Source organism: Prionailurus viverrinus, chromosome C1 (assembly GCF_022837055.1).
Source record: "Prionailurus viverrinus isolate Anna chromosome C1, UM_Priviv_1.0, whole genome shotgun sequence".
In the NCBI taxonomy this organism is placed as follows: domain Eukaryota; kingdom Metazoa; phylum Chordata; class Mammalia; order Carnivora; family Felidae; genus Prionailurus; species Prionailurus viverrinus.
The window spans coordinates 64,093,539-64,121,224 of record NC_062568.1 but is presented as its reverse complement, the minus strand read 5'-3'; the positions used below and the strand labels follow the sequence as shown (position 1 = coordinate 64,121,224).

General features: G+C 39.0%; 1 protein-coding gene across 3 annotated transcripts in view; it reads right to left on the bottom strand.

The window, feature by feature from the left end:
- The window catches only part of FIGN (fidgetin, microtubule severing factor), a 130,811-nt gene extending 108,666 nt beyond the window's left edge, over positions 1 to 22,145 (bottom strand). The window contains exons 1-2 of one of the 3 annotated variants that reach the window (XM_047872070.1): positions 21,497 to 22,145; positions 20,548 to 20,717 (exon numbers count right to left, since the gene is read on the bottom strand). In XM_047872070.1, the coding sequence (XP_047728026.1) occupies positions 20,548 to 20,572 (25 nt within the window). In that variant the 5' untranslated portion in view covers positions 20,573 to 20,717; positions 21,497 to 22,145. Of the gene's footprint in view, positions 1 to 20,439; positions 20,472 to 20,547; positions 20,718 to 21,496 lie in introns of those variants that run through there. The other 2 variants (XM_047872071.1, XM_047872073.1) reach the window with 2 other exon arrangements.
- Positions 22,146 to 27,686: the final 5,541 nt, after the last annotated feature.

Genomic DNA, 27,686 nt, shown 5'->3' with positions numbered 1-27,686 from the left:
TAATCACATCTAGGAAGTACAGAGACCTAGCAAGTGCCCTGGCTGCCCCCACCCCCATAAAAAAGAGGTGATGCAAAGCAAACCAATAAGCATATGTCCATGAATTCACTATTACCCTAACTAATGTGCTCAGGAACTCTGCCGGGTAAATGTAAAGCACTAATAACTGTTTTTCGAAGCCCTGGTTTCACAACCCAGACCAGTCACCTCGATTACGATGCAAGGGATCCTAAGTGACATTTCATGAAAATCTAAAACGTTGCAGACAGGACAAAATAGCTGATTAGCATCTTAAAACTTTGGCAATCCCCTAGAACTTTAAAGAAAACAAACCGAAAGATGCAGAGATGTAGCACAAAAATGATCATCAAAAGCCACCTCGTGAGAATTACTTACTCCCTTTAAGTCACAGACACCAACCACATCATGCAGTTAGCAGGCGGTTCAGTGTAATGCATTCCCATTCAAAAGTTTAAAACAATGACTGCTGTAGCATTTCAAGTAGAACGCCTATGCGTAGACCCTTCCTCCTATGTGATACCTTTAAAATTCATTTTTGCCTATGACCCATGGGCCGACAATGCAAAATAAACACGCTCCTGTTCAACCAAAAAAGAATAAACAAACAAAATAATAACAGAGCCACCTTCCGCCATGGCCAATAACTTTCTAACAGAGACAAGGAAAAGAAAAATGGGTTTTAATGGCTGTGGCTATTCCTGGTTCATTTTTGCATAATATTGATCTATAATAAAGGGTCCAGGAGGGGAGGGGAAGGGAGGAGACGAGCCTACAGTTATGGGAAAAACGTACAACTCGGCTCGCACAATGCCTCAGTTCTCCAGCTCACCAGTGCACTGACCCTCTGTATCTCGGAGTCATTAGCTGGAGTCCCAGCCCTGCCTCCAGGAGAGGGGATTTGAACTCACACACCGAAGTGGGGAGATTTGGGATTTTGAGCATGCCAGACAGAAGGGTCATTCCTCCTCACTGATGAGGAGGACGCTTGTCCCCTGGGGAGGGGAAAACTGGATGAGTGACTGTCGCAAGATTCAGGCAATGGACGTGCTGCTGACTCAGGAATGGACTCTGACAGCTCCCCTGCCTTAGTCCAGCCGCTCTGTGTGGGAGCGGTTTTAGGGCAGCAGCATTGACAGGTACATGCAAAAGTTAGGGGGGAATGGGAGAAGAGGAAAGAGGGAATGAACGAGCAAATGCAACAGCAACTCCTTGAGACACATACATACAAGAAATAGACATTCTTCCCACTGCTAGTCGATACTGCCCAAGAGATTAAAATATATATATATGTGTGTGTGTGTTTGTGGGTATGCATATTTAGAACACCCACAGCATTTCTGAATGGACTGTAAGAGAGGACATGCATTTTAAAAACCGAGAGATTAGACTCAGTCTATCTCCGTGTCCACGATACGGCAAAACACTGTAAACTCACAGAAAGTATACACATCCACCCATATATGTATTTGCATGTGGGTGGTATTCTGCATAAACGACTGTCAACTTAAAATGCCATTCTCTAATTTATATGCAAATTCTACCTCTGGTAAAATAAAAACATATTTTAAGCAGCTTATAGTGCCAACACATTATTCCCATGAATGATTCCTAGTAAACTATTTATGCCAACTGTGGGTTGATTCTTTTTTTTTTTTATGATTTATTGGATGGTGAACGAAACCACTTAAACTATAGTTGCCTGTATGAATCAGTAATTTTCATGTTTCTAATTAAAATGTAAACAGCGTAATGAAGACATCAAGTTTTTAGGCAAATGTCTCTTCCAGTGCCACTTGGGGTATGGTAATTACTGGAGCAGATCTATGGACGCTCCTGAATCCTCTACAAGTCCAGATTAAAAGCATTACTGCTAAACCTGGCTGTTTACATGAGGGAATTGTGTACTCTAACCCATCCCCAGTTTGCTTACAGATGCACATTGGCACTACGTTTAAAACCTGGTCATTAAAAAAAAATCAAAATGGAAAATAACTAAGTAATTCATATTTAAAATGTTGATTATAAAACATTTACTGGCAATCAAAATGCTGGAACTCGAATTTGATTCCCTGCCATCAGCTTCTTGGGGAAGGAAGGAAGGAAGGAAGGAAGGAAGGAAGGAAGGAAGGAAGGAAGGAAGGGAGAGAAAAAGGAAAAGGAAGGAAAAACAGCCACCAAACAGTGTCTACCCTAAACTTCTACAGCCTGGATCTGGGTTGTGGGGTAGAGGGAGAAGCCGATTCCAGATCCAAAGATAATGTTAGTTTCCAAGATTTATTTTGTTTAAATGAACAGTTTAAATGAAACAAGTTCACAAAACACAAATTAGCCACATTTAAAAATACTATACAATCCGTGGGATAAAAATGTGCCATTTTCCCCCTCTCATCTTCAAGAATGTAAAAGTGCCTTTGATATGAAGCTGTAATCTGTCTTCATTTTTATTTCAGCATCTACTTCTCTGTGAAATTCGTCAAAATGTATCCTAAAGCAAATGACCTCTTACACGTGCTGAAGAAATACATCACCTCTTCCGCCTACAACTGTTAATTGAACCTCCCTCTGAAGCCTCTTTTTCCAAGTTAACCAGCACGCTTGCTTTACATATTTGCTACCTGGCACTTGAACAGCTTTTCTCAGTCACAACTCTGCATCCCCCCTCCACACCCCCCCAGAACTACTGTGGCCACACCTGCAGTTGGGTAGTCCTAGCTGAAACGTGCGGTGAGAGGAAAAGTCTGAAATGTGTGGACAGAAGGAGGATTCTTCTTCTCCCCTCCCGCCCCCCCAACCCTGGACTCGGAGTCCACAGATGGACTGATATGGCCAATTTTCATATTATTTTTACATAAATGCTAGACAAGCATGTTGCTGAGGTTGGCTGTGAAATTGAAAATGGATAAGAAATGTGAGTGTGTGCAAGGGTGATGTGACGCAGAGAAAGAGAGCAATTTTTGCACTGTTATGTTTTATTACTAAAGTAATGCCGACAAATAAATGTATATCCACCATCCTGGGGTCGGAGGGAATGTTTAATCGAAAAGCGTTTTCTGCCACTTTTCTGTCTGAAAACATATAAGCTTTCCTTTTTTTCGGATTTGGGCACAGAGACATAGTATTTGGGGGGTGGGGGAGGGGTGGGACACAGAGACCTAGAGGGACTGAAAGAGGTACATTTTGGTGATGTTTAGAAAAATTTTTCACACCTCTGGGGGTTTTCAGAGGGAAAGAAAGCTGATTAAACAAGGCCAAGTGTTTTGCCGGCTTAAGGGTGATATCATAGTTGTGTTCAATATCAGAAGTGTTGCGAGTACAGGCATCATTTCTACTCGCTTTGTGCCAGAAAGGTAAACACTGGATAGCATTGTGGATTAAAACAATAAGAAATCCCTTTCCTCTCAGGCTTTCAAGGCCGTGTTAATCGGGTGTAATTTTTAATGAACACTAGCTGCTTGGTACTCATTCAAGACATTTCATTAGAAGGTTATTCATTTAAAAATCAACGTTTCAACCATATCAAGCTGTAACCTTTCTTGAAATGTAAATGAATGGTTTAAATGAGAAGATTAATAAAGAAGGGATGTTCCAATTCCAAGCATGGCATGCTATGTATTTTTAAATTTGTCTATGCCAGATGCTGTCAGTCAGAACAAAAAACTGTCCAAGCAGACAATCTGTGCGTCTGAATGTTGATCATGTTGGAAAGTACAGGGGGGAGGGGGGGGGGAGTGTGTCAAGGATTCATGGTCCTTCATCTTTGCAGTAGAGCAAACACGTCTCTCAGTATAGCGACAGACAGCTGCTTCCACTTTCTAATGTGCCCTAACTTAGATCACTGAAAGAATTGTCAGCACTCAGAGAAACACACAAAGATAACACAGCCAGCTGCCATGGAGGGGAAAAACAGCACAGCTCAGAAGAAATGGGATTTGTTCCATTTGCATGATGCTGCCTCCCCTGGGCCCCTTTCTTTCAAATCCAAAGCACAAAAGACAACACTTAACATATTTGCTTAAAGATGACAACCTCATGTTGATTTCATTTGGATGTAACAGTGTCAGGATTACAGATATAAGAATATATTATATCTGTAACAGAGACTGACAAATGTACCCATCAGTGGAACTGTCTGATTCATCTGCTTATACAGCCATTTTACCATCCCAAGGGTGCCATCTAAGTAGTAACTTTAGAAGACTGAAGGTCTAATTTTATTACACCACATTTCAACCTACTAAACAATATTATTTCTAAAATAGATCATTTTTATTGGAAGTCTCCCTGATGAAAAATCCAGTAGACATCAGAGAATTTATGAACTGTATGGGTCCTTTGAACTCAATATACTGCCCATTTTAAACAACTTTTCTTGCTCTATGGCAAAATCTCAGTATCAAATAAGTGAAAGAGAGAATGTGTGTGTTTTGAGTATCTATGTATACTGATATATTAGCCAGTTTTAGAGAAAGGACGAGGGGGGGAGGGGGGAGCTGGAGAGAGAGTGATTGATTGATTGATTATATGGACAACTATAAAATCAGGCCTTACCTGGTCCATCTGAATAAATTCTTTGTAACCACTTACTTCTGTCTATTCTCGTATATGTCTTCCCTCAATACAACATCCATACTTCAGTAGCAACTATATGAATAATCATTGCCTATCAATATCTTTTGGACATATACTCAATCTGATTTCCAGGCAAGGTATTCTTCAGACAAGACAAGAGAATGATTTAAAGCTAACTTGGCTAGCCACTAGCCATAATTTGCACAGCTTTGGAAACCATGATTTTGATCTGAAGCCTCTGTACCTTGACAAATCTCTATTCTAATGGTTTTATGTATTTTGACTTTGTTTTTTAAGCAAATAAAAGGAGCTACGATGATGTGATCGGACTGATTTATTTGCATCCACAATACTCCGAGTTACTTGACTGGAATTATGAGGGCAAGGAACAGGTAGAGAGGAAACACCCATTCCCCTCATATATGCAGTACACACACTGATGCACACACAAGCACACACATAAATGCCTGGGCACATCCAGCCCCACAGCCCAAACAACTGACTTCCCATAATGAAATGCTGGCTCCCTCTGCTCCTGCTTTGTCCAAAGGAAGCTCTACTGAATGTTGCTATTTACTGGCAACAGTATAATCCACTCATTTGGTCTTGTTTTATAAAATAGAGTTAACTGCTCTATGTGAAATTTCTGCACAGCAGATGGTTACCAATCATTATTTTCCATTTGTTTAGTTTATAGTAAGAACAAGAAAAACTGTGGAATGGCAATGCAAGGAAAACTAGCAGCCTGCGTGATGACCCAACCAGTGCCAGAAGATGCATTAAAAAAAAATCACTTTTATCACATAGTATATCAAAGCTAAATATAATTTTGAGGAATGAGGGGAGGTTATTCACCCCATCCCCATCCATAAAGGAAAATGCCATTTGAATAATTTATTTTATTTCTTAGTATAAAATCCTCTAAGATTTAGCCTTTCCATTTTTTTTAAGTGATCAAAGTTTCTAGAAGCAACTTATTATAACCATTAATGTTTGTCATCGCCCAAGCTGAAATCACTTTCTTTCCCTCTAAGTGGCCCAGTTGTCCAACAGAAAATGGGAAATAGGAGCCATTTGTGGACAAGTGCACATGCACAGAAAATTAAGCTGTAAATATCTGGACCAGGTTATTACTGGAATCTGGAAACATCTGGGGCTACAGAACAAGCCAAGCCCCATTTCCACAATGTCCAGGTAATTGCTTAAATGATTTATACCTTACTGTTTCTATTAAAAATGTCTTTAAAGAGAAACATTTGGAGGCTGGGTTCTGCAATAAAAACTGGTATCTGATTTCACTTGCACAAAAATCTTGTGAAAGATGCTACATTTCTTCAAGGACATGTGCATGACTAAACCAAAGCCTGGACAAAGACTGGGCTGAAAGAAGGCGTGGTCAGTCACTCAAAGGAAAGGATCCTAGCAGGAACGCAAATTTTAAGTGGCTTATTTGTGGTAAGTGTTTATACTAATAAAAATAACCCATTTAAAAAATGATCTTCATGCATTATGTGACAGATATATTCAAACCATTTTCGGGTAAACTCTACCTCACGACCCATTTGCAATTTCAGTTTTAACTAATTTCTCATAAAGCTTGTTTACTGAATCTTCAACTAACTATCAGGCCAAACATATCCCCCAAGGGACAAGGAAGTACCACCTCCCTGAAAGACCTGGGCCACTTAGTTAAGAATCTGGAGTGAGATTTAAATCAGCTCACTTAGGTGCTTATGGGGCTACCAACTGGGCACTCAGAATGAGAGAGCTGGAAATTATGTCATGTTTCATAGTTGCTCTGCTGAATAAAAACACACACACGCACGCACACGCTCACACACACTCACACAACCGAAGTTGTATTCACTTGAAATAAGTCTATGTTTCATTTTTAGATTTTAAGGCAAGAGGACAAATTTAGCTCCGTATTCGTCAAGCACTGCCACATCTAGGCCTAATAAAAAATTCTGTTACTGACAACTTTCAACTAGGCTTATGAGGGCCAAAAAACAAACAAACACAAAAACAAACAAACAAACAAAAAAACAGATTATTGATCACTGACTTTTAACCATGGCTCCTATTCTGTGGCTACCGACTTATATCACTGCTCTCTCTGGGGAATCACCCAACTTTTCTCTGGGAGGACTAAAGGAAAAAAAGCTGATATTGTAGGCATGAAGGACCTGAACGGTATTTTTATGTAGTTTAAAATCAACTCTCCGAACTTCCTGATGGTAAACCAGGTAGAATTTTAAGCTATGACTTTTAAATCTTCCCTTGGGTTAGTCTAGTTTTTGGCAAGCCACCATCATACACGGATTTTCAGTTCGTAGTTGTTACTCTCAATCTCATGGATTTTAACTTATATATTTAAGCAGTTTTCACTGGCTTAGCTTCTTGAATGGTTTCCAGAACACCAGAAGAGCTGATTTAACAAAGGAACTAAGCAGACTGTTTTTGTCCAACGGCAAAAATGCTTCTGCTACTTTTCAAATTGTTTCAAAATCTTTATTGTTCTCCAATGTCCTATCCTCTGTACTAGTGAAGCTCTCTGCTGAAGATGGAGTGTTTTCATGCAATTAACCAAGCAACATCCGTCCACTGTAGCGCACTTAATGGCATGTCTTTGTAATAATCCAGGTTGAACAATCAGCACAGCAGATATTTTCTTCTCTACCGAGTGTATGAGATCAACCTAGATTTCAATATGAAGTGGTAAGATAACATCTAGAACTTTTCAGATCTGAAGGGCCCAAATTAAAAGAAAACTAGTGAGCTTTCAGTAAAGGTTACAGGTTTCCTTAGTAAAACTGTGTTTTTAAAAGAATGACAAGAGAGCCTTGGTTGTCTTTTTTTTTTTTTCCTGATTTCCTTGACAAAGGTGAACAAGTGCTTTTCCCTGGTACATCCATCTTTAGGTTCCGATACACAAATATAAAATAGAAATCTCGTAAAACACTGTCGACTAACTCATTACAAGTTCAACGATTTGATCAAATCGAACTTCCCTTGGAAAATTCGGTCATGCTATTTGTTAGAACATTAATGACAGCTTTGAGAAAGAAACTGACCCTTCATAAGCACACAAGTCTGACAGGCAATGCAGAGAAACCACTAGAGGATAGGGTCATTGGGTGCAACCCTAGATAAATTGCTTATTATCTAGCATTTAGTGCAAAATAAAGTAATAGTGTCAAACACTAAATATAAAACAAAAATATGTCAATTAAATAAAACATTAACCAAAGACAGTCACAAGGTCAATGAAACTTCTCATGTCGACTATAGATCAACTAGCTTGCATCTCACATCTTATCACCCTCAGTACCATCATAGTCCCAAGGAAATCTCGTTTGAGTGTTGGGGCACATATTTACACACTGATTATTTATCAGAGAGAGGACGAAACAGAAAGAAATGCCTTAGGAGGTCTGATTTCCTATGTTCAACCAAAGGATGAATAACCAACTGTCAGTCAACCCTATTTTGGCAAGAGGTTGATTCGGAAGTCTCCTGGTCTAGCATTTTATGATTCTGAAGCCTCAGTTTTTTTCTGACTGCAAACACACAAGGGAAAAAAAAAATACGTAGGGCATAGTGATTTGAAGCCATTTGTTACTACTTCGTAATCAAAATAGGCTATGGATTTTTGTTCTGTAAGATTTTTAAAGATAGCGTTAGAATGTTCTATTTTTATAAAGTAGTTTAAATACTCTCCTCTCCAGATATATGAAAATAGAATAAGTGATGGCAAGCTCCTTTTTAGGTATATGATTATAAAACTATTTTTCAGGGTTATAAAGTCTTTCTTTGGTAATTAAATTACACGAAGGATACGGAAATTTCACTTTTGAAATGAAATACACAATTTTAATATATCTGTTCTTTAAATATTTTAAAAAGTATTTTCCAATTTTTAAAGGAAGATTAATAAAAGATTAACCAAGCGACAGTCTCTTATGCTTTTATCAATTCAATTCACCAAACATTTATTGAACACATAATATAGGTCTTGCACCATACAGGAATGTTGAGAAGATTAAAAATAAAAAAAATGAATTAGCTGTGCTTTGCTCACAAGAAGCTTACAGTTTCATAAATGGGAAACACAAATGCCGAGCAATCTACGGTACAGGAGAGATGATGGCAACTGATTGAAAGGAGATTTTTTTTTTTTTAACAGTGCTTAGGGAATATTAAGTAGATATTGAAATGCATCCTGCTTAGGGTGGCTCAAGAAAGTTTTCATAGACGATGCAACATTTGAGTTAGATACCTCACAGGACTTCAACAGGTGGAAAAGAGCTTTCCAGGGAGTAAAAAGAAGATGAATATGGACAAGTTAGAGATAAAGCGCAGGAAAGATGGAATTGCTTCCAGTCTGATCCAAATTTCAGAGTGTTCTGTATATTTATATACATTTTAAAAAGGATTTGAAGTCCCTAACTCCACTATTGCTTAAATTAATCTGCTTGTCAGTCTATTTATATCTCTTGCAGGGAAAAAGCATTGGCTAACTAATACTCATCAACTCTCAAGATAGTAGAACTGCTGACACATTTGCTCGCAACCAATTAGTAAGCATATTTAATGAATGGTTACCATCCCCCCTGAAGGGCTTAACAGAGTGATAAATGGTCCTTGAGCTTCCTACATTATTTCCAAGACACTTTCTGTAGTTTCTTAAAGAGAAACAAACAAAAAAAAAATCTTTTTTCACTGGCCAATGCCCACTAGCAAGGTTCCAAGTTACTCAAGTTTACTAGTCCATGACCAATGCATCATGGAATCTACAGAACTGGAGAAAATCTTAATAGTCATTGGATCAACTCTCCTCTTATGAAAAAGCAAACAGAGGCTCAGAGAGGTTGAGTGACTTACCCAGGGTTACAAATAGGATAGACTCTTGGCTTCTGCTGGCGCTTCTTTTCACCACTGTCACTTTCCTGAGGTACTCTTAATAGCATGGTGGCAACGTTCCTTAGATTCCCCGTAGATCGTTGTTGAACTTTAGCCAAAGAGTGAACCATCTCAGTACATATCGTTAGTACATTCAATTCTGAATAGATTAGCTCTGATTTTCTGTCTTCCAACGGGAATAATGATCTTTTTAAGCAGCAAAAAGGTTAGGATCTCATGATATGAACGAATTTTTGGTTTAGACAAGAGGTTCTCAATCTCAACTTTACATCAGATTCATTGGGAGAGTTTAAAAGAAATTTGGCACCTCCTGAACTTCCATTTAACTGGTCTGAGGTAAGGCCGTGGCAGGTCTGTTTGTTTGGTTTGTTTTTGGTCATGGAACTATGGCTAGCATAGCACAGGGTAGATACAAAACTTATCATTCAACTTTGCTCAGATCAAATCAAGTCATACATCTACTTTAATGATTTCAACACCTGTGATAGCAATAAATGCATTATTTTCCAAAAGAAGCCAGAAAAAAGATATACTTCAACCCTCAGGGGATCTTCTTTGGTAGTCCCTTGCAGCCTAACCAAATGAGTATGTTGACAGAAGAGAAAGAGTCTCACAGTAATATGAATCACCCTTAAAGGCATGTATAATTTCTTACCCTTTTTCAAACTATGAGGAGAAAAGAAGGGGAATAGTTCTTTTAACTTGTATGATCACAAATACCACATATTCAAGATTTGATACAGAATGTGTCATTTTTAAAGGGGGAATATAATTTGTTTAGATTGGAGCTCTGCATGCTATTTAACCTGCACTAGTCACTAATTCCTAATAATCGATCGGTTTTCTCACATAATGATGTTAGGATTTGAGTTTTTAATTGGCAGTGTTGTTTTCAACGACAGTCACATGAAGACAGTCCTAACCCTCAGCTCTCCTCCCACAGCGTCCCCCATTTACTTCCCTTTAGCCACTTCCCCATTCCTGCAAGTCGTCTTTCACCTTATGTCCATGCCAAAAAATGCTACTTTACTTCCTCCCACCACACGGCTCAACGGCCTCTTAATTAATTCAAACGACCTCCTCATGGTGTAAATATCACATTCTAGTAGCTCCAGTGAAATCTGATTTTCCAGATGATCAAATAATAACCAGCCCTACAGACAAATACCAGAAAACAAAAACAAAAACAAACCAAAACAAAAACCCAGCTCCTCAAAACAGTCCACAGATATGGGTCAAACTGGAGCCCAGCAGCAAGAGCATGGAGGAGGCAGCAAGGGTCCGGGCAAGTTCACAAACATCAAGATAGGTGGACAACCTTGCTCTCCCTGGCCCCAAGCACAAGGACACCTGCAGAGTCGGCGGTTAGAAATTACAGTTAAATACAAAAATATATATATATTTATATATGTATTTAGGTACACATGTGCATTACAAGGACACATCAGCAATACCTACCATATGCTTAGGAATGGTGGCATTTTCGTAAGGTAGATTTCAGAACGACAGAATTATATTGGGGTAAAATTGTGGATTTTTGCCCATCATTATAAGCGAATCTATACTACATGTTGTAGTGTTGTCACTAGATATTTTTCAAGACAAACAGTACAAAATAGTTTCCCGTCACGGTCGTTTTACTTTGATCTTAAGACAAAATAAAACAACACAAAAATAGAACAAACAAGCAAAACAACCATTAACAAATTGTATGAATTCATTAAGGACTTAATCAAAGAACAAAGCATGATAAAGAACTTCCAAATTAGAATTTTTTCCCTAATACTTGAACTGCTTAAATGTTACTGATTAAGATTTCATGCTCATGTTAAAAAAAAATCCCAAAAGGGATTCTGCATATGTAGAGAATTTTTCTTCTTCTCGAGAGACACTAGCTCAGTCTCAACATCCACTCTGAGTAAGATTCTTTAGTGCAACTATCATACCCATCGTAAGTAAATTCATATCGGTAACTAGTTGGTATTCATATAATTACATAAAGCATATTTTTTCCAATTAGGGAGCCCTTACTCTTAGTACATTTAAAATCTTTCCATAGAAAGAATAAGTACTTATTCATGTAGCAGTATAAAATTCCAAAGGTGGTGATATTTTTTGTTGTTGTTGTTTCCAGTTCATCAGACAAAGATATAGGTCATTCAGGGTCCCAATGTCTCCATTTGGGTCACATCAGTATGCCCCTCAAAAATGTTGCTAAATCTTCTGAATAATGCAAATGAAAACCTCTCTTTAAAGAAGAATTTCGCACCTACACTCTTGGCCTAGGATACCATGATCCAGGCAGGGGATTAGACCCACATCTTTTGTAAATTGGGCCTAAAATTGACTCCAGATTTGCAACTCATGAACAGAAAGTCAGTTTTAATATAGATATGCTTTAAAGAGTAAAAATGGCTATTATTCTTAACAAGTTACATATTGGGTATTACTCTTCCAAATGACTCATAAAATATCTTTTTAAGTACTTAAAGTCATGAATATGTTCTACTCTTTTACCTTTGCTTGAATGCAGTTTTTCATTTCCAGGAAAGGATACATTTTCTAACTAACCCCGTTAACCTAATTACTCATAAAGAAATACCAAAAGTGTCCCTGACATCGATACCGTCACAAAGAGATGTATCTATGCACATGCTCAAGAGCATATTCCATTTAGATAATCAAAACTGTAATTTTTATCTAAAAGATTCCTTTCGATCCATGTAATTCCTAGCAGTAAAATTTATCAAAAGCACTTAAAGTTTGCAAACACTAAAACTGCCCTGTCCATACCTTTATTTCTTCATTCATATACTTAAACTCAAAAATAGTAACTCTTAGGCTTACACGAATAAGAGTATTCTGTTTATTTAATGGTCTTTGTTTGATCTTAAATGGGGTTTGTAATGAAAATGCCTTCAATCTGAAGGGAACCTTTTATCCTATTCAGAATAATTATCTTGTAAGATTAAAATCAGTGAATCATACCTAATTAAGATTTATAATTTAGCATCACTCAGGTATATGATCTAAGAGAAAGAGTTTACAATCTTAACTTCAATTTGAAACAGAAAGGGGAGAGAAGTGAATAAAAGGGAAATAAAACAGTTACTTGGGGCATAACAATGCACTATATTGCCACACATTTACCCAGATTCCTGGTTTAATCCTTTTTTAAGGCCAGACATTTATTGTGAAAATATAATATAGTAAAGGATAGGAGTAAGGCGGGAAAAGACAGGTTCCGATTTAAATCACACTACAGATTTTGTAGGTAGGTTACAGAACACAGCACAACATGCATCCTGGCTAACCAACTATCAAAATATGACAAGTTTATAATGCCTTTAATGCAAAAAGAAATTCTAAACTGCATGGTGAATTTATAATTAAATGGGACACTGTTGTAATAGTTATTTTCAAGCCTCCTTTCATTGAAGTACATATCTGCCGAGAGAGCAATGGCTTGTGATTACACAGGACAAAGATTTTTCTTCTTAGAGGGTCTTATATGTAGTACTTCTCTCCACAAAGTCTAACAAAGCATCCAAAATAAGTTCCATTTTTTTTTCTTCCTCAGAAATGTCTTTAAAGCCCCCCATCTGCCCCCCAGTCTTGGATTACAAAAAAAAAAAAAAGAATAGTTACTTTTCCGAGGTCTTTGATATTTCCTTTCCTGGCAGAGTCATCTGATGTGAGAAATACCTTTTGAAAATAAATGGTGGAGCTTGAAGTGCACTCAGATCCATTACTTGCTGGACATTCCATCGGATCTCAGTTTTGATTTGAAAAAAAAAGCCGCTTGACTTCACAATTTAGTTTTAGGTATCTCAATATGGAGCTTGATCTCATTGAGAAGCATCTTGGGAAGTGACAATGTAAACGTCCTGTCCACCCCTCCACACAGAGGGCTCAAATCAAAGGAGAAAGCGGTCCTACCTAGTGACTCTATTATTCAAGGAAAAGGGGGTAATTTCATTCCGGGGTCAGAAACCAAGTTCACAATTCGAATATAACACACCACAAGGTTGATGCTACTGCATGGAAGTTACTTTGCATCTTTAACACAGCTGTCACCACGTGTTTATATAGCTACGATGCTACTTCCTAATGTCAAAATATCAATGCTGCTACTGTTATAACAAGGTAATTATTTTTGCATTTGGCCCCTTTTGTCTGAATGGCACTCACTGAGCTGTGCTTTTATTTCTCACTGGTCAGGATTTTCGGTATGTTTTGATAATTTAGGATTCGACGCTAGAAATACTGATTTTACTTGTGCTTGGAACCTAGGTGGGTTAGTGGTGGGACTTGACAACAGAGAAACTCCCAGGCTCTTGCTACAAATCTTCCTACCAAAATCTTCCCACCCAACCATTCTGAGCTTGGGAATAGAAATTTAAGTACGCATCTATACGCAAACAACACCAAAACACAGGGCTCCTTTTAAGAATATTTGCACAAAAGTTTATGGGATAGATATATGGAGCACATATCAGGCAAGGGGCAACAGGAGATAAAGGCAACTATTTCTGTCACCAACTCAGATATAGAAAGAGCAGAAGATACCCAATGGTCCATTTACCACTGATTCTCTTACTAAGTAATCATCAGTGCTTCTTTAGGTAGAGGCACATGGAATAATTGTGGGATAGTCAGTGTCTAAGTAGCAAACCCAGTGATTTCCAGAAAGCAGGCCCTCAATGAAAGTTCGTGGGCTGTAAAGGCAGGGCTGGCTTCATTGCCCTGCAACCTGTGTAGGCTCACGGGGTCCCACACAGAAGGGCCCCGCACTTGGTATAATACTCTGCTGCTTCTGTCTCACATGTTTAACAGGTTTTGAACAAGGCCCCCCACGTCGTATTTTTGTACCAAGCCCCAGAAATTATGTAGCCAGCCCTAGGTGAAGGTGACAATGCATGTTGATGGTAAAGATACATCAAAAGAATAGCAAAAAGTTTACAATTACATCTGGAAACCCATGGCTTCACATTACACTACTTTTAAATTTGTATTTTGAATGTTACTGTTTCCACGAATGATACCTCCTTATGAGCCAAAGCATGAAAGTGGAGGTCATTTATTCTCAGATGAGTTTATGGTCATATGAATATGGCACTTAATCAATTGTCAGTGGCTTAAAAAGCATCCAATTGACATATGGCAAACATTACTTGAATCTGGGGAGAAAGAGAGAGATTTTTTTTCTTTTCTTTTTTTGGCGGGTGAAGAAAATGGAGTTTCTGTTCTCTTGTCAGCAATATATCAGCCAGTGCCATGGAGTAAATCCATACATTACCAGCAGAAGTCAAAGCTCGTAAGAAAGGAACTAAGTAAAGGTGTTTTCGATATGAAGAAAACATTTTCTAGGTATTTCACATTCTGCATTCTGCACTAAGAAAATATTCTTTGTAAGCTATATACCATCACTAATAACTTTTAATACCCCAAGCTACTCTTGACTGAAAATGAGAACAAAATTCCAATAAGCAGCAAATTTCCCAATATCATACAAAAATACTTTCTAACAAAGATTTCTCAACCTAAAAATATAAATACGTAAGCTGGGTTGCAGGGTGAAAACACTTTAACCTTGGGCCTCCATAGAATAAACCACGCATGCATACTACTCTCAACACGTATCAGTTTCGAAAATGATAGGAAGAGTTAACACTATAAATGCTTTGTGAAAGTCACAGTGGCCCAAATATAAGCAAACATACCCATTTGTACACATATTTAACATAAATACATCTTAACTGAAATTCTCCTTTGAACGTACTGCTTCCAATATACCCTGAAACAACAGCCTACCATATGCAATGTTAAGCAAAGTGTCAATATTCAAGTAAGAAGACAACAAACAGATTTGTTGCATAAAATATGTAAATATTATTAACAGAAAGTGCCATACGATAGCTCATGTTTGGATGGTTTCTGATCACCTAGCTTTTCTGCCGCCTCAGTCTCTTAGCCAAGACCCTCATCAACAGGTATGGTACGCATGTGCTGTGCTGAGACAGGGCTCCGGAGCAGGCATCTGTGGTGCTGCCCTAAGGAGACAGCAGACCCACCTGCTTTCATTTGCCTCAAACTTAGCAGGACAATTTATTTTTACCATATTCTTGCCTACTTCTTATTTCCGCTATCTGCATTTCTTGCAGCAAGCATCTTTCAAGTAAAATTGCCATTTGAATGATAACGTCAAAAATACCAAAAGATCAGTAATCAGCAATCACGTCAAAGCAGCGATGCTTGAAATTTCTACCGTAAGTAAAAAAGCTAATGATAAAAATTCAAGGTGAGGAAAAAAAAGGAGGAAAATTATAAAATCTAACCATGAAAAGCACTTGCCAAAGAAGCATTTATTTTGTTTTTCAAAAAAAAAAGTTTCATTTTTCATAGGGATAAAAATTTAGCTATATGTGTGTGAGAGAGAGAGAAAGAGAAAGAGAGAAAGAGAAAGAGACACAGAGAAAGAGCTAATTGAAGACAGAATAATTTTTGGACTTGCAGTCTTCCAAGTAGTACCCCTAAATAATTTCTAAGTTGAACTGATTTTAATGGAACATTAGCCCTGAAATACCCCCAAAGAAACAGACGATTAAATTAAGGTTTTTTGAACTGAAGGAAAAAAAAATTGCCTTGCTTCCTATGCCATTTGTTTATTCTAGCTTATCAATGACTCAAGATAAAAAAGCAGATATGCTGATTAATCAAGTCTTATCGATCAGTAACATAAGTCAATATTTCATACAAATGTCTATAGAACAATTTCTCCCAATCAAAAATTTATAAATCAATTTAAATTCCTGATAATAACATTTATTTGCTCTACAACAATAAATGTGGTACTTTATAAAAGTAGTATAAGATATTTGTACTCGAGAACATATTGATCAAAGGCAAAACAGCAAACATTTCTATTAACCAAGGTTCTGAGAACAAACTGTAAAATACAAAACATAAAAGCCTGCAATTGTTTCAAATATACCTAGCAATTCTGCTGATTTCAGACCATTAAAACTGATTACTTAATTAGGCAATCATTCAAGGCATCTAAACACTCACAGACAAAAATAGGGAGTCATTAGCATAGCCGTCTTCACCTTGAGATGAAAATTCCAAAAAATGTTGCAGGCCCGTAAACTTTCAGGATCTGTCCCCATGCATAAAACTGAACACAATACTAAAATCCAAAAGCTAACCACCAAATCTCAGGGAAAAAAAGAATTTGCCTGTAATGAAAACACTTATATGTCTTTTCAGGTGGCAAATACTTTAAACTGTCTTAGAAATGTCAAGTTATAATACAGATAGTCTCTACCAAATCCTGGAGGCACTACTTTCCTCCCCTATGGTCATACTCTTATACTATCTATAAGGAATTAATAAAATATCTGCTCTCTTGTATGTATATCAGAAGTAACTGCCTACAAAAAGGTTTTCAAATTTCCTGCCTGACATGAATAAAAACAACAAAGAGGTTTTCTATTTATAGGGGGAAAAAAAACCAAAAACCAGTTACTGGGCCCTCAGTCACTGGAGTCTTCAACCAAAGGAAAAAAAAAAAATCTCTGTTTTCACTCAGAAGGTACCAGAGATGATTTTAAGAATATCACTGATTCTGTACAGTCAGGAGAAAGAAAAATATTCTGTTTTCAAAAAAAGAAAAAAAAAGCGTTCCTGAAACAATTCCAAAGAGACTCTATAAACTATCTTTTTAGGAGAAGAGAAAAAGCAAGTCAACTCACAAACACAGCTTCCAAACAGAAGTCTTACCCTCTTCCAGGAAAACAACAATGAGACTTTATTACCCTGCTATGATTCTTTCATTTCGGACATGATTAATTAGCAAGTATTACACTTCCCCAAACTCCCACCACACTCTTCGAGGTCTCTGAGCCTAGTTGTTGATAGATCCAAATGAAAAACCAAGTGGCCCACAGCAGTGTAAGACAAGTATCCAAAAACTATTTCAAGGAAGGAAAACTTCTCTCCTATCTTTGCCTTCCACAATGAAGCAGGCTGCGTTTAACTGCTTTCACACACACAAAAAAAATAATAAAATAATAATAATAATAATAATAATAATAAAATAAAAAAATAAATAAAAATTTAATTGGTCATTTTCTTAACAGTACCTTTCAAAATCTGAATAATGCATGCACCATATTCAGTACTCAAGAATACATGGCCTGGTTGATGTGTTACCTACCTCTATTTTTAGGCTGAAATTCCAAAAGACTTGAGTGAGTCCATGCAGTTTACACTGATAACCACCAACATGCACAACTAATAAACAATAAAGATGATGTGAGCAAGCACGTTTTGGAAAATGGTTTTTATAGAAAAAAAAAATCTTTCTTTCCCAAAGAAAAGCGGGTATGTCACCCATATAATGATGATAGGAAACAGCAATAAAGGACGAAAAGAGAAGATGAAAGGAAGAGGGCAAGTCTAAAATTTGAATGAATGACAACTCCGATTCTCTGCATATTGTTGCAAAACCCCCTCTCCGAATAATTTTCCCTTTAAAACAATCTGTTTTCAAACCATCCCTGTGGACCAAGAAGCCAGCTATAAACATGTAACAACTATCAGTTTATGAAGGCTAGGCTTTCCCCTTCAACCTTTCAACTCTCATGTCCAAAGAAACTTCACACATAGTACAGTACTAACAAACAGATCTTGTTGGTTCCAGGAATCTTTTTTTTTTTTTTTTATAAATCTATTCTGGTCATAATATCCTTGCTTTTTTTGCAGTTGTATTAAATTTAGGATCAAAAACATCAAAGCAGCTTCCACCTCGGACCTAACTTTTAGAGAATCAACGTGACAAGGCAGTCCCTGATAGATGTTTCTCTTGATAAACGACTTGTTCAAAAGAGACATTGTAGCTTTCATTTCCTGACCACAACACACTTTTAATTTGCAACAGCAGAGCTGGCAAAGTGTGAGCACTTGCCCCTTCCCAGCCTTTTAGGTTTGAAGCTCTGGTTCCTTTAGGCCACACACTGGAGACCAACAAAATCCAAAAATAATCAGAGTAACAGAATTACAAAATAGGAACCACTAATGCACTTTATACATACACACAAGGATCTACTTTATAGGCAGACACAGATAGAGAGATATAAACTTTTCCTCCTCAGAATTCTGGTATGTGATAAGGCTCCTGCACGACCATCATTTGCACAGCGAGCATTTAAACGCAGAGAAATAAATGATGTGACTATTATTTAATAGTAAGCAGGGACAGGGGAGGGGGGCAATTTACACACTTAAATCTGCTGTTAAATGTCGTGAATTACATGATTGCCTACCCCAACGTGTTTTTTACATATTACTGCAATGATTATTATTACTACTACCCAGAAATCACCTTTAAGTATCAATACGGTGAACAGTCAAACCATCCAATTTCTGCTTTCAGCACATTGTCCGAGCTCCGATTTAAAATTTATAAATGTAATATCCTCCTCATCACAGGCAGCAGCCCAATCTGCTCTGAATATATATTACAGCTTTAACATCACAGAGGGAAATCGCCCATCTGGCAATCCCATTCGCTCCAACAGCTCCGGGGGAAAAAAAGCTGTGCTCTCTCCTCCTTAAAACATTTCTCAGGGCAAATTATGTGCATCTAAAATAAACAGTCTTCTTATTGATCGCTTCAAAGTCAACAAGTTCCAAATGCAAAATTCAAATCCTTTCTATAGTGTGAGAGCAGTGTGTGTTTAGCTCAATAGTCACCAGAGTCCAACCAGAAGTGCATGTCGCGCAACGGTCTTGCAGTGCCTTTCCTTGCATTCACATTTGTGTTATGAGAGAGCAGTAACCACGGCCACATTATAGACCCCTGGCAGCTTAGCCCCACTGCTATTTCTTTCTTTCATATTCTCCCTTTCCTTCTCTGTCTTTGCAGGGTGAATGCATGGTGGTGGGATAAATGTAACCAAAAAAAAAAAAAAAAAAAAAAAAGAAAGAAAAAAAAAGAAAAAGAAAACACACACACACAAACAACAACAAAAACCAACCCAGTGTAAAGTGGACATATCCTGTGCCTATGCAAAATACTTTTAACATCTTTCTGCTGTTGTTGTTCTCTATTCGTCTTAATTGAATATCACAAAGTGTACCCACAGCACAGTCACAAGAGCTATTGAAAACCCCCTCTCACTCCATTTATCTGACCTTTCTTTCTTTTTTTGTCTTTTCTTTCTTTCTTTTTTCTTTTTTTTTTTGTGAAGAAAGAGGAAAGAGCGATTTCAAACAAAGTCAATTTCAGTGCTTGATTATTTAATTCTGTCACAGGTTAAAAGTAAAAAGCGCTGACAGGCAGACAAGTGAATGGCAAGGAAAAAGAAACTAATACTGTTTCAGGCATTAAGGACTTAAAGCAATCAAAAAATACATACTTTTTATTTTTATGTAAAAGATACCCCTTCACTCACTCACCCAAAAAAACCACACTCAGAAGAACTGATTACTCCACAAAGTGTAATCATCCAGAGAGCAGATAGTCAAATTGCATTAATAGGTTGAGAAAAAAATTTTTTCATCCAGCTCTGTGTGTGTGTGTGTATATATATACATATATATATACATACATACATACATATATACTTTCATTAGTAAGCACTCTTTCCCCACACTCCAGCCCTCTCCCCTCTCCACCCAGCCTCCTCCCCCCAAAAAAACCCACACTGAGTTTAACTAATTTACATACCATTTGACTTCAGCGGTTATATAGTGTATTACTAGTAACACGTAACTTTGAGATTACTGCTAAAACCGGTAAAAGTGGACTCCAGTAATCTATTAATCAAAACTGATATATAAACAAGTGATAGCAAAAGCAAACAAGCATTTTGACAGATTAAAATATGCATATATATATATTATATATTAGAGGAATTATACATGATAAGCATCTGCTTCCCAAGGAGCGTCTTCAACGGTTTTTATCATGCTATTTAATTTGTCTTTCCTATTTAGATGCAAAGGAAGTAAATTCCAAAACTGACGTACCATAAACACTGGTGCTACTGATCATTTCTTGCTGGCAGCACAAAAAGCTGAATTGGATTTCTCACAAGCAGGAATTCCAAAGGTTGCTTTTCATTAAAGCCACTTTTCCTCTCAGCTATCAAATGTCACTGCCTTGAAACGTGGGCCCTTTCGTCAGGTATTCATTTAACCTACATGCATATAATTAAGGGGGAAAGCAACATCAACAAAAAGGGGATCTCAGATCACAGGAGAAGAAAGAAAGGAAAAAAAGCACATGACCAGGAATGCAAGTCCATGTCAATTTCACTCACTCCCATTGAAACTAACAAGAGCTCCGGGGAGGACGGTAATAGGATCAGTGGATTGTATATACCATTAAATTATACATCTTTCTCTCCCGTTCCTTGCCAACAATACGCCCACCACGCTGTACCCCCTCCAAGATGATGTGCTTACATTTTTCTGCAACCGATCTTCTGACATTCTCACGTTCCCCCAGCCACGAGACTGTAATTTAACCTCAACTTTTTGTGTGAGCAAGATTCTTATTTACACTTCTTATTTACTTAGAAGTTAGTTCCCGAAGAAAGTCTAGCCCCACCCTATGGCTCCGCTTTCTTATTTTTTTTTTTATTTTTGAAGTAAAAAGATAGTAATAAGTAAGCCCAATATAGCGGAAAACGAGATTCTTGCTATCGCGAACTCTTAATCCAATACTATTGTTACAATGATTAAGCAGCAAAAATATGCATTATAATGTTTCAGGGCTACTTTGTACAGAGAAATTAGACAGCAGGTTGGCGTACAGAATAGAAGCGAGTGCAAATCAAATTTAATGCTTACGGCACAACTCGGAGATCTCTTTTTATTAGGGGTCTTGCATGTATTTATATTCTTAAAAAATAAAACAAACAAAAACAAAAACAAAATTTAAGCCGATGGTGGAAAACTACGAAGCTCCTCTTACCTGAACGCGCGGAGCAAAAACCCGATAGGTTAGCGTAGCATCGATCCGATGTGTTTGCTGATGAATGGAGGCTAGGGTTAAGTGAAGGTGCCTATGATTTGAAATCATTCCAAGTTTTTGAAGGGAAGACGGACTGCAGCCTCTGCCATGTTGGAATTTCAAACCCAAAACAGCTGCTTGGAAGGAGCCAGCATGCCAGAGGCTGGGCGCAGGCGCAGAGCGCCGCCGAGCCAAATTCAAATCACTTTCACACTAAGAGCCAAAGATCAGTTTTCAAAGGAGAGAGGGAGAAAGAGACGGAGGCTGCCGAGAGGGAGAGAAGACGGGAGGCAGTGGCGAGAGGCGGGCAGTGGAGAGAGACGGGCAGCGGGAGGACCGGGAGGGAGAGGGAGAGGCGCACGGAGCCCGCGGAGCTGGAGGGGGAGAAAGGGAGGCGGGAGGCGAGCGGGCGAGCGAGCGAGAGACGCGCCAGAGATTCATGGGCAGGGAGGGCTCAATGGCCGCGCCGCGCTGGCCGGCCAGCCGCTCGGGTCATGTTACACGGCCGGGGCCGCGGCGGCCGCCCAGCCTCGCCGACGCGCTCACGCGGCCCGGAGGGGGCCCCGAGGTCATGATTACGCGCGCGGGGACCCGGAGCTCTCCCTGCCCGCAGACCCGGGCGGCCCAAGCTGGGGAAAGGGGAGCGGTGCCCGGGGGTGGGGGTGGGGGTGGGGTGGCAGGCGGGGGCGGGGGGAAGGGGCCTTTCTTTCCCACGCGTGACCGGCCGGCCCTTGCGCGCCCCAGCCAGCCTGGGAGGGCCCGGGACCCGGCTGCGCGGCTCTGGCGCCCGCGGGCCCCTCCCTGCCCGCTCCCGGCCCTCCCGACAGCTGCGGCGGGTCCACCCTTCCCCACCCGGCCACGACTCCGCGCGCAGGACAAGATCTGGCCCGGGGAGCCGGGACCTCACCCGCACTCTCCCCTGGGCCGCCAACACCAGCCAGAAAATGACTTCATCTGCCAAGAAGAGGCAACTTCGGGGGGGAAATCCGAATTAAGCCAGTTCCCCTCCCCCGCCTCCTTGTGAATAAATAAAATCCTAAGTGTCTAGGTGTGCGGTCCACTCTGGCGCTCCCTGGCTCCCCTCCCTACCTCCCCCAGGCGGCTCGGGCAGGGGAAGGCAGCGCCTGGGGGCCCCCGGTGCGGGCGGCTGGTGCGCCAGCATAGACGTTAGCCTCCTGCTTTCCCAACCCCCTTCTAGGGAGCAAGCTGGGGACCCAGGAGTGGGAAGAGAGTAGGGGCTTTGTGGTGCTGGGAGCTGAGGAAGAATGAAATGTGCAGTTGAGTGTGTTGCTCGCATCCCAGGGAGCAATGCAGTGCTGATTGTCTGTTGCTGAGATAGCCTTTTGTTCGGAACATAAGGTTTAAGAAACACACACACGTTTTCTGGGGTCTCTTGTTAGATGTAAATGTGCTGCATCCAGACGCTTACTATGCAGTGTAAGCTCAGTTGGTTTACTAATCACCCCGCCCCACCCCCAAACAACCAGGATCATTTGAATGGGAACCTCATTCAGACTTCTAGGCTGCGAGTATTGCCTTCAACCTATTTCATTCTAGACTAGCCAACCATCCAACTGAGATAATAAAGCAAACAATAACATTTGATCATGATGTCTACGAGATAATGTGCCCGGCAAAGTTCTTTAGGAATTGTAATGAGAAAGTGAGTGAGTGAGGTAATAATTTCTCTTCGTTTTCATTAAATATGACTTTAATAGATAAATGGCAAGTTTATACTTTGGCCTGGTGGACATCCAGTCCGCTCCATTTCGAGTAAGCTAAGAATGAAAGAGGCAAATTACATATTCGACCAGGAACCCATGAGGCTGAAAATGTTACCTTTGAAGGCAGGTTGGAAACGAAAACATACTTGTTTAGGACTGACCCTCCTCATAACCGGTGTTCACATTTCCCCCTGCTTCTCTGCTACAGATTTAATAGACTAAGTAGCAGCTCTCCAGATGATGAAATGCAGCCTTTAAAAGATACCACACTTATACTTTGAAATTAATTTCATTCTCCTTTTGTGATTTTCTTACCTGTGAATGGAGAGCCATTGAATGGATGCATTTAGCTAACACAATGAGAAAGAAAAATTATTTTAGTTAAATCTAGGCAGATGACAGAATCTAAAAGACAAAAAGAAGTGATTCAAGATCTTACCAAATATTTCTAAAGAATGAGATTTCTATTTGGAATGGGTTTGACCTTTCTGTGCATTTTTTTTAAACCGGGTTTCAAAATAAAACAGAAGAACTTTATTCTGATGTAACAGAGAACACTGAAGCCCCTTTAGTTATATTTTACAAGATAGCTTTGAAAACGATATTAGGAAAAGTTGCCCATTGGATTTCACCACAAAGAAATAAGTGTAGAAAAATAGCTATGGGTCACTGTTGGATTGAGTACAGATGAATTAAAAAATAACAACTGTGAAGAACTTAAAATTCCAGTTATTGCCCATTTGGAGAACGACGAGAAGTCCGCTGGACACAGAGCAGATGCTCTGTGCAATTCAAGCAAAACTGCTCAGTCCCTATTTGTAAAAAAAAAAAAAAAAAAAAAAAAAAAGTCCCAAGCTCATCAGCCTTTAACACTAAATTCCTTGTCCTGGATTTACAGTCCCTTACGTAAACTGAAATACCAAATAAAGAATATATGCTGCAATATCCACTGAGTAAAAAAAAATCATGATCAAGTTAAAGCAAATCATTTTCAATATCTGAAAAACAGAATAAGCCCTGCTTTTAAAAAGGGGCAAGAGAAAGTGTGGTTGGCAGTTTATTCATCGATAAGTACTACTTTTTTCAATGCCTTTGTATATTCATTTGAAATACAGATTATAAAATTCATCATTCAACATACAAATGAATATAATTAACTTTGGAAGCAAAGAAAAGGAAACTATTCAAAAGAGCAGTGCATGTATTTACACAGCATTTCAAAATTGTCCAAAAGTACATATACTCTGGGGAAAAAATATTTACGTAATAGAATATACATTATGGGATTTGCATGACTAATAAGATTCACAATGGAGTTTGTCACTGTACTATTTCTAGCTTTTTTTTTTTTTAAGATATGGATAAAGCTTTTCTCCAGTTACTTTGTTTTTTTTTTTTTTTGCAAAGGAAGATGAAACTTGACTTTGTTTTTCAAAACGATGCATTCTTTGTAAACCTAGCACAATGTTTATGGGTTTTGTTGCTGGAAAATGATCTTTAATGACGTGGTATGATGAACATTTTAATGGTCACCATATTTTATCCACATTTATTTTTAAAATTTTTCTTCAAAAGAAATGTTTCTGGTTGTAACTGATATCCATCTCTACAATGTACTTTATGAAGCTTTTCTTGTGACAACATGAGAAATAAGAAATTGAGTGTCTGAAGAAAGTGGATTGGCTAGTCAAGAAAATCGTTAACTCCGTGAAAAGCCTTTGGGACCAACTTTTTTTTCCCACTGCATTAAGCCCATTGCTTATTTCTTTTTTCATTTTAATTTCTTTTTAATGTAGAGAGAACACATATAATGAATTTCTAATAGACAGTGTATACTGACTTGAGCTTTTTAAGTAAGCCAAAGAAAAATAAGCATCACTATTTTTTTCCCTTCAAAAGTGTGTGTGTGTGTGTGTGTGTGTGTGTGTGTGTGTGCACGCGCGCGCGCGCCCGCGCACGTGCGTGTTCCTCTTAAGCTAATTCAGGGAGGAAAGATTCTTCTAGTTTTCCATTCTTATTCTCAATACACAATAAGCAACAACAATCACAGTGGAGGGTAAGAAAATAAGCAAGGTGATATTGAATACAATTCTGCAGATGACCATACTCTGGCGTGCCTGGACTGAGGATAATTTGACCCAGGTTAGTCGCAGAGATGTGTACCTATGTGACAGAAGAAAAAAAGAGAAGGAAAATATGAGGGTAGACAGAGCATAGCAAAGATAAGAAGATGAGGGTGACAAGATGTTTTAAAGACAAAAACAAGTTTGGGTGACTATAACGCGTTTTTGGTGAAATGCTAAACACAATTCAATTTAATTTATACATTCTGCTTGTTAGCTTCAAATTCAATTATTAACTATTTTAACAAAACATTAAACACCTAATATCTTCTTCCAAACGATCCTGTTTCCAAAACATTCCATGACTTACTAGCTGTTTATCAGACCTGCACATTGTTTTTCCTATCGCTCACAAAATCTAAAGTAGATCTTATCATAATGCAAATTACTGCTATAATAAATTTTTATGCTTGCATAAAATTACAGTTTATTTAAGGATCTTCATTGGTGCTTCAGTTCGACTAAGAATACTAAAACATCCTTATGGCCCTTCCTACCCCCCAAAAAACTAGTGACGACCTTGACCTCATTTTAGTAAAATTACTCAATTTATTAGATTTACACTTGAATACAGGTAGAGTGGCCCATATATCTCCTTGGTGGCCTAACCCTGCAAGAAAAGAGACAACAGGAAAATCCTGTGAGGGATTCACGTGAGATGTTTTCTTGGTTATACAAAAGTGTTTTCTTCTAATCACTTGAGGATTACACATTTTCATTCACTATTTTTTAGTGTTTATTTATTTTTGAGAGAGAGATAGACAGAATCAAGCAGGGGAGGGGCAGAGAGAGGGAGACACACAATCCAAAGCAGGCTCCAGGCTCCGAGCTGTCAGCAAAGAGCCCGGCACTGACGCAGGGCTCAAACCCACGCGCAAACCGTGACATCACAACCTGAGTCAAAGTTAGACGCTTAAGCGAGCCACCCAGGCACCCCATCATTCACTCTTAGAATGGTGGTAGTGTTCATTATTTGTTGCACCCTCTGCCTGACTCTGTATGATTCTCAAGTTCATGTAGAAAGTACATATAGGGGGCGCCTGGGTGGCTCAGTCGGTTATGCATCCAACTCTTGGTTGCAGCTCAGGTCATGATCTCAAGGGTTCGTGTTCTCTGCACTGACAGTGCGCAGCCTGCTTGGGATTCTTTCTCTCTTCCACTCTCTCTGCCTCTCTCTCTCTGTCTCTCTCTCTCTCAAAATAAATAAAAACAGAAAGTACATATAGTTCTGAACACGTACTGTGGTTAAAAGTATTGTACTAAAAATTGCAGAAAATTTAAAGAAAACTGACATTAACGTTTCATGGATAAAGTCAGATAAATATAGTTCAAAGTGAATAAGTGACTCATAAAAGGGTCTGTCTAGAAGATACGGGTTCTCTGATGAGGGAGAGGACCACTTTCCTGGCCTCTGTAGTCTCAGTCTTTAAGCTTCAGTACAACAAACTGCTTGTAGTCTGCACTCTGCGTTTGTCGTGTTGTCTGTTCCCTCTGTGCCTTGCTTTCCATTGTTCACTCCGGTTTCCCTCCTCTTCTGTGGGGAACTTACCTCTCCTCTAAGAAGGCTTCCTAACCTTTGAGAGAGGGGCAGGGGCTGGGGGCGTCACTTCAGTAGCTTTTCCCTGGGTCCTCCTCAGACTCCATCTCTCTCTCTCTCTCTCTCTCTCTCTCTCTCTCTGTCTCTCTCTCTCTCCCTTAAGGTCTTATGTAAAGTATCTTTCTGTTTGACCTCTCTGTTAGATTGTAAAGCTCCCTGAAGGCAGGCAGTCATTGTAACTTCCAGCTTTGGTTTTGTTTCTTTGTGTCCCTGCCCCCACCACGGTGCTCGAAATGGTGACAATCCTGAATAAATATTTTTTGAAGAAATTAATGAGTTGAGGGGTAGAGGAAGTAGGTATGCCCAAAGGCAGGCGGTGATGAAAGAAATCATGAGAGCCTTTGCAAAAGAAAACAGCATTTAATCTAGTTGGGTGGAATCTTTGCTCTACACAGGCACAGAAGGGGAAATGGGGAAAAAATGAGAATTGGGGAGACATTGTGGAGAAACTTCATTCGGTCCCTGGGTGAGAGGTTTGCATTTCAGTAGGTAGGCAACAGGGAGCTCTGGAAGGTTTTTAAGCAAGAGATTTATGTGGTCCGAGACCTGCTTTACGCAGATACAGCTAATAGAACTGGAAACGGGGAGCCCAGCTGGGGAGTGATTGCAATGGTCTATCATTTTCTGGTCCCTCAAACTGTCAATCCTTCTTGTAGGGTTTGGTGATATGCTTCCTTGCCTTTTTTATAGATGGGTTATTTGTATTG